The 18,962-nt window shown below is 24.6% G+C and overlaps 3 protein-coding genes across 3 annotated transcripts in view; 1 reads left to right on the top strand and 2 right to left on the bottom strand.

The window, feature by feature from the left end:
- LOC126895450 (uncharacterized) overlaps positions 1-18,962 on the top strand; it is an 82,592-nt gene that overhangs the window by 36,089 nt on the left and 27,541 nt on the right. The gene's annotated exons all lie outside the window — the stretch shown is intronic.
- LOC126895458 (PI-actitoxin-Axm2a-like) lies at positions 1,017-2,072 on the bottom strand. The gene is made up of 2 exons (XM_050667321.1): positions 1,890-2,072; positions 1,017-1,232 (listed from the first exon to the last, which is right to left on the bottom strand). Exons 1-2 carry the CDS (start codon positions 1,966-1,968, stop codon positions 1,069-1,071), a joined length of 243 nt encoding a protein of 80 aa, XP_050523278.1. The 5' UTR covers positions 1,969-2,072; the 3' UTR covers positions 1,017-1,068.
- Positions 11,378-12,670, bottom strand: LOC126894624 (zinc finger MYM-type protein 1-like). The gene has a single exon (XM_050665764.1). It carries the CDS (start codon positions 12,668-12,670, stop codon positions 11,378-11,380), a length of 1,293 nt encoding a protein of 430 aa, XP_050521721.1.

An 18,962-nucleotide genomic window follows, 5' to 3' on the forward strand; every position in this document is an offset into this window, starting at 1 on the left:
ACTTTTTCTATTACTTCTAATTTTTTATATTATTACTAATCACATATAAAAAAATTATTAAAAGAAAAAAAAATTTTTTTTAAACTAATACTGATTTTGATTATTAATAATTATGTTAAAAATAAGGAAAATGACATATTTTACCTATTTTGTTAATCGTTTAAAGTTGATTTTTGTAAATATTTATAATAAAAAATATTTTTAAGAGAGGATAGTATAATAGCTTGCCATAGTTATATTAAAGTGATAAATATCAATAAATAAAAAATATTTCAACTTTTTTTCATAATTTATTTATGTTAATTATATAAATAAACAATTTTAAAAGATCAATTTAACTACAAGCAGCTAAACATTCACTTCTTAAATCGAAGCGATTGTTATTTCCTTCACAACCTCCATAAACAAATGATTTACAAGTTTTAGTTGCAGCATCAAAATAATATTTTGGCATGTAAGCATGACAAATTCCTGCATCACGAGGCAACTCACAATCAGCTGAAAAATGGTATAACTTAAATTAAAATATGCATTTTATAACATTTTATTCATAAAAATATATACGAGTAATTGATCCAGTTTGTTTTTTATGTATTTTAAAGTATCAACATAATGACTTTATTATGTTGATATGTAATAGTCATGAATACTATAAAAAACATAATTTAGCAAATGATACTTGAAATAGAAAATTTATGAACATAGTAGTTTCAAAGAGTGTCAGATAAACATAAATAATTCAACTCAAAATAATAGCATAATGAAATAATTTGCGGGCTTAAATAACGTACTTAGTGTTATTTGTAGGTATATTTATTTGAAAAAAAAAACGGAATATATACAATATATATTCTTATTGACATTCTTATAAAGTCTATTTTTTAGTTCTAAAAAACAAATAATAATAAACTTCAAACGTTAAAATTATAAATAAAATTTAGGTATACTGCTTACTACTTCATAAAACAATTTTGTACATAATGTATTGTATAATATATACATTATGTACGTTNTTTTTCATAATTTATTTATGTTAATTATATAAATAAACAATTTTAAAAGATCAATTTAACTACAAGCAGCTAAACATTCACTTTTTAAATCAAAGCGATTGTTATTTCCATGACAACCTCCATAAGTAAATGATTTACAAGTTTTGGTTTCAGCATCAAAATAATATTTTAGCATGTAAGCATAACATGGTCCTACATCACGAGGCAACTCACAATCACCTGAAAAATGGTATAACTTAAATTAAAATATGTATTTTATAACATTTCATTGATAAAAACATATACGAGTAATTGATCCAGAATGTTTTTCATCTGTTTTAAAGTATCAACATAATGACTTTATTATGTTGATATATAATAGTCATGAATACTATAAAAAACATAATTTAGCAAATGATACTTGAAATAGAAAATTTATGAACATAGTAGTGTATTTTTAGTAATGTAGTTTCAAAGAGTGTCAGATAAACATAAATAATTCAACTCAAAATAATAGCATAATGAAATAATTTGCGGGCTTAAATAACGTACTTAGTGTTAATTGTAGGTGTATTTATTTGAAAAAAAAAACGGAATATATACAATATATATTCTTATTGACATTCTTATAAAGTCTATTTTTTAGTTCTAAAAAACAAATAATAATAAACTTCAAACGTTAAAATTATAAATAAAATTTAGGTATACTGCTTACTACTTCATAAAACAATTTTGTACATAATGTATTGTATAATATATACATTATGTACGTTATATATAATATTTTTATTAATTTTTGTAACTCTCTACTAAAAAAAGGATTCTGAAAAAATAGAAACTACATATATATATATATATAATTATTATTATTACTTTTTGAAAAATCATTTGTATTACCTTTAGAAAATGCGTACGTTGAAGATATAAAAATAATCAAAACAACAAAAAATAAAACAAATTTTAATTTTGGAAACATCTCGAGTTGAATATTATTTGGTTATTAAATAAATATCTTACGCCTAATGAAAATAAGTATTTATTAAAATCACTCTTTCACGTCTGTGCATTAATGAACACATACGATTAACTTACTCGATTATATTTCAAATAATTCCAATCAAAGGTTGTTATTATAAAACTAATAATTTTTATATCTTGTTTATTGATATAATTAATTAATTAATATGGTATTACATGGCTTTATTTTTTATCTATTTAATAAACAATAGTTAAATTTAATGTATAAAGTGAATGCATGTCCGTTTATTTGTTTTAACTTTGGAAGTTGTTGAGTACAATTACGCAAAGGTTTTTGGCATAGTACATCTGCCTACGATATGTGATATTGTGAATAGTGCACCCGAGTAAAGTATAAATAAAACGGCACTTTGAAATGTTATCACGATAAAAATTATGTAGTTTAAAAATAAGACAAATGTATATTGAATTTTTCTATTTTATTGAATGTCCTTTTTTTCGAGTTCACAACAACGCGCGACGCTATAAAATATACTATTAAAATGTATTATTTAATAATAAAAATATTCTCAATTTAATTTGATAAATAAGCATTACTAATGTTAACAAATTTTAAATAATATCAAATTTTTAATTATTTTGGAACTATCATTTTGTGTTCTAAAACTATAAAATACCTAGTACAGGTGGGTCACGGCACAGTGGTGACGTGGCATAGTTGGATCAAGTATCAGACCTTCCGGAACATTTTCAAAAGTTAAGTTGAAAAAGTTAATTNAGATATATATAAAAGTGTCAGACCTTCCGGAACATTTTCAAAAGTTAAGTTGAAAAAGTTAATTTTTTGTGAAAAAGTTGTCATTCTAAATCCCCCCCTGTGGGCTGATAAAGGGTCATATTTACAAAAAATATATATCTAATGATAGGTAAAGACATCATTTACTAATAAACTATTTTACTTATAAATAAATATTTTACAAAGCATTTGATATCCTTCAAATTTTACAATAACAAAATGTTATAAATAATTGATTAATCAACGTTAATTTTAAGAAAATGGTCATTTACAAGGAAAAGCTAAATCAGAATAAATTTAATAAATAGTATCAAAAATAATATATGACGCTATGATTTTTTAAATATAGTTTTCTTAAAAATTAATCATTATTCATTTAAATAAATAATACTAGCCAGTATAAAATTACCAATTACAGGTGTTAAATTTATATTTCTATAAATTTGAAAGTTGTCAACTAAAAATATTACTTATATTTACTGTATCGACATCAAAAAAATAGTACAAAAAAAAAAATATGATAGTTCAACTTTTGACATGCATAGAACGCAAAACTCATAGTGGCAATCATTTTGAAAACTTTTTTTAGTGTTTTCCATTTTTCATTAAGATATTTAAAATTATTTGTTATTATTTTTGTCTAACGTAACAATACTGATCAGAGAACGTATGAGTTCAGTTCTTGAATACCAATATAAAATATTGGTATATAATGTATTATAATGTATTATTTGATTAATCAAATTACTATCATGCAATGTCAAATACTAGTGAATAGTCGTACTTGGTGAATGAAACAAAGATTTTAAACTCAAAATTTTCAGGTTACCCTTCAAAAAAACTTTTGATTTTAGATAATAATATATATATACATATACAAAAGATTTGTATACATGATGTGTAATGTACAGATATATTATTTATAAAGGTGATATTTTTTTGTTTCTGAAAAAAAAAATTCTTACTAAGTATAGACTTTAATAATATATAATTCCGTAATGTATTTATTTTTATTTTTACATAATTTAAAAAAAAACATTTATTATATTTTTGAAATTGTGTATTCTGTAAAAATAAAACGGATTAAACGGCAACTCAACATACATGAGTATAGTGTTAGCTATCAGTCTTATACCCCTTACTAACTTTATATTTTCGTAAATTTCTTGTTTTTTTAAATACCTATATAAATTAAATTGTATGTACTTATTTTCAGGTTAATTTAATTAAAACTTATTGAAGTTGGAATTCGGTTTAGTTGAAACTATTACAGATTTAGATCTGAACATGAAAATAATACTTCCAAAAAACACTCTAATGAATATGTGTCTAATAGATGTATATAGTATATACTTTTCTTTTTATATTTGAGCGATTTTGTATCTTAAACAGTTCAAAAATATACATTATATTATTTTTTTAATATTATTATATTATTCATATCACTAACAACGTGCATTTAAATAATTAAAAATGTAAATTTTGTAGATGGTACGGATTTGTACAAATAATATAATAATTGTATTTATAATCTCATAACATGGTAAATTACATCATGTATGAGAGATCATATGACATTTTCTAAAAGAAATTATGTCTGAAATTTAATTATAGAAACAGTAATAATAAAAAATTTCTAATTGGAAAAAATATTTTTCTGGAATTATAAGAATAAATCATAATTGGACAGTTGCTATATTTATGATGATACTGTAAATTGTTATAGATTATACCCATTTACACTGCTGATCTACCAAACTTACATTACAGTACATTACTTTGTAACGATTCACTTGGTTAAGCGTTAATGCATGTAAAATGATAAATCAGAATGGCTCACTGTAATACCAAAAAGCGGAAAACCGGACACATAAATTTGACCTATCACTTCATTTATATCGATTGTGTGTGTAAAGAAACTTTACACAGCTTTGATTTATTTTTAATATTATTAATTTCAAAGTAATTCTATGGGAATACTTTATATATATTAAATATGGAGAGAAATAATTAATTATAAACCATTTCTTTATCACACTTTCTGAATCTTGACAAACTTAACATATTTTAACCCTATTTACTAAAATATGGCCTTAGTGTCAACAAATTTTCGTGCATACATTTTGCAATGTAAAACCGTTTTATCATATTTTACAAAGTTAAATTTATATTTACATGGTTGATTGCACATTCAATTAAGAAAAAGATGTTTCAAATTAAATGGGTCAAGCGGAAACAGTAGATAATTAAATCCTTATAAATAACGGCGCTGTAAATTAATTTTAACACATTACAACACCAACAACTCAATAGATTACAATTATCACTCATAGAAAGTTTATTTGAATTAGAAAGGATTAAAATCATTAGAATTTTTATTAGTTATTAAGTAACGAAAAGGTTTTAAAGTTATTTTAGAATTTTTTTAGTCTATTAAAGAAAAATATCTATGTATCGTAAATTTTCTAAGAAAAAAAAAACATATATTTATTTATTCTTACTGAATCTACTAATTCCATTTCTATTCATTGCACAATCTAATTTAAAATTATTTTTTGCTTTAAAAAGGGAAATTTTGAAAATTTATGTTTTAAAAATAGTTGATGCATAATATTTTCTACTATATCAATATTCTATAATTAATTTATCAACATTTTTAAGAGTACACACTCAAAATATAAATATGCTCGGAAATGTTGCAGAAAAATTAAAAAGTATATAGAACAATAGAGTAATAGGTGTAAATAAGAATGTGTGACTTTTTGAAAAAGTATGAGATAAAATTGTTCTATGGGGAGCAATTTAAACTACCATTTTAGTTTTGATAGTTTTTCAAGATGTGACTAGGTCAGCTATAATTTTGAAGTAATAGAGTTTAAATCTCACGAGAGCAATAACAATACAATTTTAATATACTTTTATTACTCCTATTTGTAATTATGAAATCCTAATATTTATCTTACTTAAAAAAGATTTTCCTATTATACTGATAAGTTACCATTAAATTTATGAAAATGTATTACTCTACCGATGGTTCTTCTATCATGAACCACTCAATAACTTTAAAAAAAGATATGTAATGATATTTTTAAGAATACTCTTTTTTTTATATAATTTTTAATTTAACAATTATTTGGTATTTTTATATTTGTCCTTTATACAAAAAAAAAAAAAAGGTTTTATTTTAAAATGTTTTATATTTTTTTATGGCATCATAACGTTTAACTATTCTATTAGAAAATTATATAAAAAAAAAAATGATCCACAATAACTTATAATGATATAATAAAAATTGATCACTTGTGTCTAGTATTATTTAAAATTAAAACTATTTTAAAAATATTAGTTGAAAACGAAAAAGTACTAATAATATTTAACTTAAAAAGTCACTGAAAATTACTAATATCTCACAGATACCTATTTCGGGAACAATATTACCATTATCAGCGGTAAACACATACCTAACATTCTAGCCAAAAAATCCCATTTACAAAGAACTTAATATAATGGAAGCAATAGAAATTTATTTGTGTTTTATTTTTCTTACTTAAAAATAAGAACAATTTAATTAATGGGGATCTTGGCTCACTAAATAATGCATTATTAAACTTAATACGCTTTGTGATAATATTAATTAGTGATAAGGTCACTGAGGGTATATAATTACAGTTTTTTGTTCGGTCAAGGTGTCATTTTATATTTACTGTTAATAATGGTATATTATTCCCAAAATACATATTCGCGATATTTTTGTAATTTTAGTGGCTTTTTGAGTTAAATATTATTAGTATTTTTTTAGTTTTAAATTAATATTTTTAATATTGTTTTAATTTTATACATAACTTATATTGACAATATATTGGTTATTTTTTTTATATGCTTTATTAGCCCATTAAGGGCCATAGCGATCTCCTCCAAAGAAGAAGGAGGAGGTTTCTTAGTCATTTATGTATACTTTGAGACGGGTGGTTAGTCGGTCGCCGGAGAGAGGGGTGGTGATTTAAATTACCAAACTGATCTCTAGTTTGACAAATGAAGCGGCCCGTGACCGAATTTCGAACCCGAGGCAGTGCGCGCCAAACACTGCCGCGTTACCGACATCGTCATATTGATTATTATTAATTGTTTTTAGTAGTAATGATTTAAACTATTGAATACTATTATAAATAATATTTTTTATGTAACTTATAGTATTTTTTGAAGCTTAAATTATCATATATTAAAAAAATACTATCAACTAATTGGAACAGTGAACAACTATCATATAGCTTAATAATTTATATTAGATATTTTTTTTTACTTTAAACTATAGTTTAAAGTAAAGGCTCGTAGTGATGTACTAGTGTGAAAATTTTTTGATAGTAGGAATTTTTCAGTGGCGCTTCTTTATTTACGTAACTGTAAAAATATTATTCAAGATAACAGAAAAAGTAAATAATTTATGATTTTAGATTACTAAGTGAAACGAAGGGTCGTATAAATTTATTATTTTATAGTAGTAAATTGTTTTTTTTTCGATATTTTTACATTTTACTATCTAATTTTTTTTACCATCATTATACTATAGGAATTTATTGTTTCTATAAGAAAAACAAAATAACGGATTGATTGAAAAATTTTAAATTCATTCACAGAACCGGTTGATTTATTTATTATGAAGTTTTACATATTATTTGGATTACGCTGTAAGAACAGATATGGAAATAAATGTTAAGGAAAAAAGAAGTAGAAGTTCAAAAAAGAGATGGGTGTTCTACTAATGCATATAAGATAATTTATATACTAAAAAAATTTGATATGTAGATCAATTATATATTTTACAGTGTACAAGTCTCTATAAAATATTTGATTTTTAGGATGATTCTTCGAAATTTTTATTTATTAATAAATTATAACTAATAAAATTAAATGATTGGGAGCTGAAAAAAAATAATTTTACTGTTCATTGTATTCATTTTATTACTACATTATACATAAATCATACTTAAAACATAATCTTCTTTTACAACATTTTCCCTCCAAATTTGTAATTTAAAATAGCCAATAAATAGATTACTACATAAAAAAACGATAGTATAGTGAGGTCGCGGCACAGTAAGGACGTGGGATAGTGGGACAAGTATAGATGATATCTGACAATGATTAAAATCACTGTCATAAGAATTGCTTCAATGCAAATCTGTAGATGTGTTCAATTCTAAGAAATTGGTGCATAATTACAAAAGCAACATCAACTCCTATTTCCTTTTATTATTATTATTAAGATATATATAAAAGTGTCAGTATACTTGGAACGCTTTGAAATTTAAGTTTAAGAAGTTAATTTTTTGTGAAAAAGTTATCATTTTGTAACCTCTAATGTGGGCAAATGAAGGGTCATAATTAAAAAATATACAGGGTGATTTTTTTATCATAACCCACTCAATTACTTACAGAATAATAATAAATTAACACATTTTTTTTCAATTATCTTTAGTTACACATCATTCTTGAATTATTAACTATGTAATACTTTTTAATTTCATCCCTTATGTCTGGTAAGGGTGTCAACTTTGTTTTTTTAAATGGGAACACATATTTTGAAATTAATAATATGTTTGAGTTTTTAATTTAATAGTAAATGGAATTTGAATTTTTAATATAACTTTATTTGTTTATAAGATATAAACATTTAAAGTTTCAAATTTATGAGTTAATATACGGGTATAATACACAAGGGATTACAAATATAGGCAGCTAATTAGTTTTTTATGACATTACTGTCACAGTCACGGATTGTTTATTATAAATTATGACTATCAATAGATATATTTTTTGTATTGTCAGTTAGTATATTTACTAAAAAATTTGAAACTTTAAATGATTATATCTAATAAACGAATTAAGTTGTATTAAAAATTCAAATGCCATTTACTATTAAATTAAAAACTCAAACATTTTATTAAATTCAAAATATGTGTTACCATTTGAAAAAACAAAGTTGACACCCTTACCAGGCATAAGGGATGAAATTAAAAAGTATTACATAGTTAATAATTCAAGAATGATGTGTAACTAAAGATAATTGAAAAAAAAATGTGTTAATTTATTATTATTCTGTAAGTAATTGAGTGGGTTATGATAAAAAAATCACTCTGTATATACCTAATTATATGTAAATATCTAATGATATATTAAAAAAAATTGTGTCTATTCATATATTTTTCAAAAAGTTATGGCAGTTTTAAGTAAAAAAATTGAAAAAATGTCGAAAATTAACGATTTTTCAATTGGTAATTTTTGTGGAGATTTCCTCCTTTTACCGGAAACGAGAGAATTTTTTTTAATTTTTGAGTGTAATGTCTTCGACTAGATACGATTTTTGATTTTTTGACGCATTGTTAAAAGAAATCGGTTCGGTGAGAGCTTAGAAAAAGTGATAACAGCACATAAAAAAAAAAAATCATTGTAAAATTAATAACTTCTCAACCTTTCAAATTTATTTAAAGTATAGCATTATACTTAACATACTTGATTTCATTTTAGTTTTAAATATAACGCCCATCTCTAATTTTTTATCAATTGATTTTTTATTTGTGTTCACTTATGAAGATTTAACAGATTCACCTTCTCAAACCTATACAAAAAGTAAATTTTATTTATAAATTAAAAAATATATTATCTTCAAATTATAATATTGACATTTTTTATAGTTTATAGAATTAAGATTACAAAAAAAAAATTAATTTAATTAATTTTCTTGTAATACTATTTTGAGTAATATTATTTACTACAAATAATTATAATCATTTATTTATTATATTGATTATAATAATTGTAACTGTAATAAAGATTACAGAAAATAATTAGTTATTATAAACTTTTTATGTTATTGCATGTTACCTCCTGAAGTAAAAGTCAAACAATTTGCATATACGTCTTATTTTGAAAAGTATTCATTAGATTCAAAAATTCAAAAACTTACATTAAGTTTGTTTATGGAGGTTTCCTTGGCAATAATAACTGTTTTGATACCGATAAAGAATGTTTAGTCGCTTGTCTTTAATAATTTATCCCGTTTGTTTTATTTTATTTTCAATTTCTATGTTTTTAGTGAAAAAATATTTTTTGCAATATAGACATATTAATAAATAATTAATTTTCATAAATAAGAAATCTGTTTATACTTCATTAATAATTTGTGGTTTTATATTTATTTTACTTATGTTTGTACACAAATATACTTATGTCAAATGTAAAATTTGCCATTAGTATTTTATATTTAAATGGATATTTTGTTTATCAAACGTTAAGAGTGTTCTGTTGCCGAATAGATTAACAATATACTAGTATAAATAACATTTTATAAAACATAAAAAAAAGTCTAAATAGTGTTCAAAATATATAAGCAAAAGCATCCACAAAATATAATTTATGTATAATACAATCAAGTAGTGATGAGACAATTAATTTTTTTAATTATTATGAAGTTAAATCAAATAGGATGGAAAACAAAGCTGGCTTAATTAAACTACAAATAAACATTAAACAAATTCAATCATTTTTTTTTTTTCAAATGTATGATCAACTAAATTGTATCCAATATATTATAATTCTATTCTAAATTCATTACAAAATTTAAAAAGCTCATTATTACAATATTAACACCTCAATTTAATTGTTATAAAAATAAACATTCGATAAAGTAAAACGAATCACTAATATTTCAGTACTATAATTAATGGTTTTTTTAATTGTAATTAATACAGGGCCGAACTTAAGTGTCTCAGGGCCCCAAGGCAGCTACTAAAAAGGGCCCTTTTAAAAATATAATAATAATAAAAAACCGCTTTTAGTTAAATAGTCAAATATCAACATACTTGAATAAGAAATTATTATATTATAATATTATAAAATAAGTATATGTATATGTGTTACGTATTATAGAAGAACAGATTTATGAAAAAAAAATTAACAATGTTTTCGTTATAACTTTTAACAATTCTGTTTACATACATAAGTTTTAAATAACAAAATTAAATTTTTACACGGCGAACTTTTTTTTCTACAAAAGAATGTATGATTTCACTGTAGTCCACTGTTTGCATTATTTCTGACTTAATGTATAATACAGAGAGTGAATTAAGTCTATTATCTTCTATATTGGCTTTCAAATAATTTTTAATTCTCTTAAGGGTTGAAAATGACCGTTCTGCTGAGCAGTTTGACACTGGTGTACTTAACAACATCCTAAGTGATATTCCAATATTTGGATAAATGTCTATAAAGCAGTTTTCTAGGATAAATTTGTATAGTTCCAGTGATGACATATTTCTTTCTCTCGTAGCTTCTGTGGACAACAAATGAGCCTGTAAATGTAAACACTCGTTCTTCATATTCTCGTCCAAATCCCCTGGATGAAAGCTGTTCAGAGTTTTACTCCTTCGCAGACTTCTTGAGTGTTCAAACTAATTAGCGTTGTAAGAATGTCAAACTTTTTACTTAATTTTTCATAAGCTCTTCCACGTCTTAGGAGTTCTGCAATCAACCTGTCAATAATTATGTTGTAGGTGGTTACTCTGAATTTATTCCTGCCTGTAAGTTTGACATCATTTCTATTCACTTCATCAAACTAGACTTTTCGTTTAGGTTTTCTTTTTAAATCATATGCATAGTTTTGTTCGCCATTTAATCCTATAGATTTTAATTCATATAGATCGAATGTACTGTCTTTTCGTATACCTTCAAGGTATATAACTAAAGAGTGATAAAGTTTAACAATAGTGCTTAGTTCAATATTTATAGATTGCAGAGATTTGCTTACTTTATTAAATCTTTCTAGAACGTCATTCCACAGTAAAGTCGGAAAACACATTTCTAGTGAGTCAAAGTGATTAAGAAGACCCGAAGCTTCAAAACGCGTTGATGGTTTTTCACTCATGTCACAAGTGATGATTTTAAGAACTGCCATGATTTCATTCCAGGAGACACAAAGACTTTTACAAGCATCACCTCGAGCAGACCACCTAGTTTGAGAAAGACTTTTTAGAACTTTTGAGTTCTGCTTTAGTCTTAATATTAAAATTCCCCACCTGTGTGTCGAGATCGAAAAAAAATTGTACAATGCCTGCAAGTTACTGAAAAAAGATATAGATGTCTCACAACATTCAGCAGCACACGATCCTACCAGATTTAGTGGGTGAGCTGAACAAGAGACAAAAAGTACCAAAGCATTCACTTCTTTTATTCTCGCCTTAAGATCCGAATATGCACCCGCCATGTTGCTTGCATTATCATACGATTGTCCGCGACAATCAGCGATATCCAAGTCATAATTTTTCAATGTATCGAGAACAATTGTGACTATGTCTTCAGCTTTATGGCCACATTTTGGTATGAATCTTATGAATCGTTCAACGGGACATTCTTTTTTAGATACATATCGCACTATGAACGAAAGCTGTTCTACGTGGCAGATATGAGGAGTCGAGTCTACAAAAATAGAAAAATATTTGGCTTGTTTTATTTCGGTCACAATCGTACTAATGACCTTTTTAGCCATGATGTCAATAATTTCATCACATATTTTAGACGAAAGGTATGATGTTGTGCCGCATCCTTTATTTCCATGACGCTTGATGTGTGCGTTTAGAAAAGGATCAAACTCAGCTAAAAGTTCTAGAGACATAATATAGTTCCCACTATTTCTCAATCCAAATTTTTCCTGCGAACCTCTAAATGGCAATCCACGTACAGCCAGTGATCTTACAACGGCCATAACACGCCTCAAAATCTCTTGCCAGTATTTAATTTCTTCTTCCATTTGAATGACAAGTCCTTTGTAAACCCTACCACTAGCGTTCTTTCTGGCCAACAGTTTTGCACATGCATATCTGTGGTCGTCTGAGTTTTCATGTTCTTTCATTCTCTGACCTGCATTTTTCCAGTCGTTATACCCTTTAGCTAAAGTTAGTTATCATTAGCTAAAGTACTCGATTTTTTTTAAATTTTGCAAAGGGGACAGAATACAGTCCCTTTAGACTTTGAAAATATTAACCAAGGCCGAGCTTGTATTTCGCCATTAGGTAATGTCCGACAGAAAAGTCATAGGGATAGCTACCTGGTAGTATCTGTATACTGACGTTTTGAAGAAGAAAAATCAGTGTCCATTTTCTGTTGAACACCATTTTGAACGAGGTATTCAATTGTAGCATCATCCAGCATCATTTATAGTTGTAATGTTTTCGGATATTAAATTTTGAGGTAACTCTTCGTTTTCACATATATTTTCTGGTTGTTGATCTTCACTGCAGTCATTCGATACAAGTTCATTTAAAGTATTAAGTCTAGAAGAGGTAAAAAAAACGAATGCAATTTAGGAACTTTACGAAGAAGCTCTTCTTCTTTCTGCAATTTCTCAAAATTCTTTTTTCTTTTTTGGAATCCACTCAACGGTTTGTTGGTGTTATACATTTTCAAAACGTCTACCTTAAAATAATTCACCAAAAAGACATTTATAAGTATTTCATATTTTGTTAATTACCAATTTAATTACAATTTTAATACGTTTCCTACGCATCAATTTCGTGCTATTCAAAATTACATAAAATAATCAAGATAGAAAATTTGAAATACGAATCTCCCACACATATACTTATTGTAATTCAGTAATATACACTGAATAACGCAGACAAAAAAAATTTAAAAATTACTCTGGTCGAATTACATTTTATTCAGTTAATGTTTATTCTAGTATAAAAATAAAAATTATTGGAAAAATTTACATAATTAAAAAAAAAATTTATATAGATATGGTATAATTAATTGTTTTCAATTGTATCAAAATATTTTAGATTTAAGCTACATGAATACATTTTTCAAAGAATTAATTATTGTTAAAATCCGCATATTAATACGTTTGTTTATAATTTATCCAGTTCATCTTAGCCTAATGTCATTTAAAATTAAAGAAATATATCTAATTGAAAACAATGTTCTACAGCTTAAATTAATAGATATAATTGTTAAAATTTGAATTTTACCATAGGTAGTACATTTTTTCAGTACAATATAAAAGTTTAAACTTTAATTTTGTTTAAATCAAAATAATCACCTTCGACTTAGATGAAATAGATAGATTAAACTACTGTACAGACTATAAAATTATCATGTAATTTTTATAGCTAAAATATTTTTGAAGGTATAAGGAATGAAAATAAATTATAATTAACAACTGAAAAATTGTACTCTCACAACTTGTCAAGAGACGTTAAAGCGACCAGAGTGCAAAAGAAAATGAAATGGTAATAATCGTAAGCCTGGCTTTTAAAATAGATAAAACCTAAATCGTTTTATTTAAAATAAAAACCTATGAAATATTTTATTTATACCATAACTTTGCGTTCATTGTAAAGATAAAATCAGTCATAAGGGTATTTATGGATATAAATATAATCGAACGACAAAATTATCACTGATAAGCACCACTAAATGTATACATACGCTTCCGATACACATTATCAAAGTATACATAAAAAACAATATAGTGTAACATCATTTCTACGCGTTGATTCATTTTGTATGACGTCTTTTTTTTTTTTTATGGTACTTAGCCGAGGGCCCCAAAGAGGTAAGGGCCCCTAGGCAACTGCCTAATTTGCCTAGGTGGAAGTCCGGCCCTATATATATATATATATATATATTCTATACTATGCTGGATGGATCTACCACTTATTATTATTTTTGCTACTCTTAACGTGTTGTATCTAAAAACAAGTTATTCATACAAAAACATTCATTCATAGAAATTAGAGTAACAATATTTTTATTTTATAAATTGAAAATATTAATTAATACGTTCAAAATATTAGAATTATTAAAATTCACATTCACCCCATTTCTTGTCTCTACTGATAGTTATTGTTAAAAAAATTATTGGTTTGAGAAAAATTGTATAATGTAAACATAAATGAACACATTAAATTACTCTAAATTAGTAACAAAAAAACTGGATAATAATTAAAATTTTTAATTTTAATAGTAAAAAAAAGAGATAAAATTCCATAAACCTTAACATTGTAGTACTGATACAAAAAAAATATACATCGTATATTTAAATTCAAACATTCTACCTTTTCTTAAAAATACTTATTTTTAAGTGTCAAGTTATATAATTAAATTTATGAAATATTTTAATAAAATTTCAAAAAAAAATTAATGTTCATTGTATTAATTATTCAAAGTAGTAAAAATGAGTGGTTAAAAAAAATATAATTATCAAGATATCTTCGTTACTAAGGTATAAATTACATAAATAAAACAATATTCGAATAGTTAATTTTACTATAATCCGACAGAAAAATAGAAAAAAAATATTTTATGTTAACTTTCAACTTTTATAAATTTTATCAATTAGTAAATTTCATTTGAAGGTTTATCGTCGCTTATTAAGGACAGGCTGTGTTCGCCAGGAACCACAAGTTATGAATTATTATCACAGGTTAGTCAAACAAAAAGAATTTAATGAATATAATATATATAAATATTACGAATAATAATTATTATCCTTAATATTTTGACTTATAGTTTACGAAGAACGATTAATGAATTTTATTATAACTGCATTTTTAACTAAAATTTTGTATACTTATTTGCCAAAAATTGAAATAAATAGATTTTTAACAAAGCAGATAATTAAATTAAATACTAATGTAGTATCATAAAAATGATACAACATCCAATCAACACATAAAATAATTATTTAACATTTTTGTGTTATTTATGTTATAAATAATTTTATTACACGAAAGTTTTAGAAGGTCAATTATTTATATTTACTAACTTTATGATTGTGGCATCAAAATATAATTTAATAAAGAAATTTTTAATTTTTAGAATTTATTAATTTTGAATAATTAGACTAATACTATAATACAAAGTATGAAGACTATTGAATTCAATTTTAAATTTCTCAAAAATCTTTATATTTAAATAAATATATTTTAATTTAAAATTAAAAATATTTAGATGATACAAACGTATTGTTTTAAGGATATTAAATAGTTATTGTTACCAAGATATCTTATCAGTTTACTATAAAGTAACTTAATGAAATAAACATGTATAAAGTATAAAATACAAATTCGGTATTTATTAGAATTACTCAAATTGTCATATTTTTTCAGTAAAAAAATGATCAAAAAAGTACATTGACAGATATTTTTTTAATATTAATGTTCTTTTAACTATGTAATATCGTATTATTGAGTTGTTAGTAACACAAAAAAATCACAAAGAGTATTTAATTATAATAATAAAAAAATGGTTTTATGAATCTGTAAATTCAATTATTTAAAATTTAACTTCCAGAGTTAATACTCAACAACTTTATAAAACAATATATTGAGTTGCTTTTCAACATAAGTTTACTGTTAAGTTTTCTCTGTGGCCTGCCAACCCATTGGGCGCGTACCCAATGCTGCGAAAGGGGAACGTCTTGTAGATATACAAGATACTGCGAAATAATCCGTCGACAATTTATTGGTTCGTTTGAATAAGCGGTTGCTGACAAGGGCAATGTCGGTTGACTCGGTCAACCATCGACATCTTGGATGACCTGAATTATGAACGCACGGTATAGATGATGAAGCACTTATCTAAGTGATTATTGATACAGCGTGGTGACCGAATATAAAACAATAGCTATATGTAGATTATGAAGGATTTTAAAAAACCTTACAACAGGTATAAAATTTAGTGGAAATTTTATATATCATGAAAATTAATTCAAAAAAATTGAAATTCATTTATGCTCTCCTATTGGGAGGGATCAATATCGTTTGGCGTAACTACTTATGGGATATTGGATACAGGACAGTATGGATTATTAAATGACAAATTGGATAAACAGCACTTAGAAGCAGGTTATAGACACTTCGATATGTAAACAAAAAGTAGCAGCCATTTTATTGTAGGTATTGGTATTATCATTTTGTTGTCATGATAAGAATTAATACCAGTTGAGGGAAAATATATATTATAAGAATTTTACTTTTAATTATTTTATTTCATTAATTTTCCATATTTATATAATAATAATTAGAATGGTTTATGTTTGCATTGTAAAAAACTACATTAACTCAAGAATTGCTACCAAAAATTATGATTGTAAAATGTTTAAAATACCAAAGGATTTAGCTCGGTTAGTTATTTATATTATAAATTAATAAAAATAGTACTTATATCCTAAAAAATCTTAAATTTATTCAATAGTTATAAAAAATGGTTACCAAATTGCATTAAATAAGTATTATATGGATTGTAATGTTCATTTCAAACCTAATATGTTTTCTAACCCAGAAAATTTTTTCAAACAGTCTGAGACCTTAAATTGTCTGAATGACTTAGATGAAATTTTAACTAATTCAAGTGATGTTGTTCCTCCATTAAAAAGTCTTATTGCATTTATTCCTGAGAAAACTCTTACAATTTTGAAAACTTTAGTTTGTATGGTTGATTACCATAATTTAAGTTTTCCTGTTATAAATTCCCTTATTTATGTATGTGACTATCTAATTAAGAAATCACTAGAAAAACATAATTGTGGTATATGTATTAGTGATGTTAAATTTAAAAATCAGTTAGATGAATCTTATTTTTTTTACATATTTTAAGGCTTACCATAATGAAAATTAATCCACTTATGGAACCTTAATTACTCTACCCGATGTGTTTGTAAATTATATTAGTGAATTAGATAATATTTTTATAGAAGAATTTCCAATAATTTCTATAAACAATAATGTAGGAAAAGAAATAAGAAATTTAATAAGTAATATTCCCTTTAAACATCCATATCCAAACTTTGATTATGAGTTTTTGAAAAAACTTTACATAAGTCTGAGAATATTTAGATCTTTAAAATTTTTAAACAAAAATATTTTATCAAAACCAAGAAAACATAGGAAAATTGATATACTAAAACATTAATAAAATACATTTTTGAAAAAATTATGGCAGTTTTAAGTAAAAAAAATTGAAAAAACCAGCACAGTGGGGTCGCGGCACAATAGTGACGTGGCATAGTTGGATCAAGTATAATGATATCTGACAGTGATTAAAATCACTATCAAAAAAAAACGCTTCGATGCAAATCTTTAGATAGTGTTTAATTTTAAAAAATTGGTGGATTATTCCAAAAGCTTCATAAACTGCTAGTTCCTTATTAATATCCTGATTAAGACAAAGTATGTCGAATAAAAAAGAGATTATTAGAAAATAGTATTTCCCATAAAAAAATTATATTGATCAATACACTTTTCAATAAGTTATAGCATTATAATGTTAAAAATGTAAAAAATAAAATTGAGAATTTTCACACAATAATAGCATTTGGTAGCCATTTTCACCTTGAAGATAAAATAAAGTCCGAAATTTTTTTTTTCCATGATAAAGTATATTACATTAGCTTTAATTTAAGATATATATAAAAGTGTCAGACTTTCCGGAACACTTTCAAAATTTAAGTTGAAAAAGTCAATTTTTTGTGAAAAAGTTGTCATTTTGAATCCCCCCCTGTAGGCAGGTAAAAAGTCAGATTTATAAAAAAAATATACCAAATGATAGGTAAAGACATCATGCATCTACAAAAAAAAGAATTATATTGATCCATACATCTTTCGAGAAGTTATAGCATTATAAAGTTAAAAATATAAAAAAGAATTTTTTTACAAAAATCGTATTTTTTTTATTAAGTTTAATGTCTGTTTTCACCATGAAGATAAAATAAAGTCCGAAATTTTTTTTTACCATTATAAAGTATATTACATTAGCTTTAATTTAAGATATATATAAAAGTGTCAGACCTTCCGGAACATTTTCAAAAGTTAAGTTGAAAAAGTTAATTTTTTGTGAAAAAGTTGTCATTTTAAATCCCCCCTTGTGGGCAGGTTAAGGGTTAAATTTATGAAAAAAATATACCAAATGAAAGGTAATGATATTATGCATCTATATAAAAAATAATTATATTGATATGTTTATTTTTGAAAAAGTTATGGCACTTATAAGTAAAAAAAATTGAAAAATTTTCAAAGATTTGCGATTTTTAAATTTGTAATTTTTTTGGAGGTTTCCCCCTTTTACGGGGAACGAGGGAATTTTTTTCAATTATAAGGGTAATATCTTCGACTAGATACGATTTGTGATTCTTTTGACGTATC

Source organism: Daktulosphaira vitifoliae, unplaced genomic scaffold, assembly GCF_025091365.1.
Source record: "Daktulosphaira vitifoliae isolate Bord-2020 unplaced genomic scaffold, ASM2509136v1 Scaffold_1, whole genome shotgun sequence".
NCBI lineage: Eukaryota > Metazoa > Arthropoda > Insecta > Hemiptera > Phylloxeridae > Daktulosphaira > Daktulosphaira vitifoliae.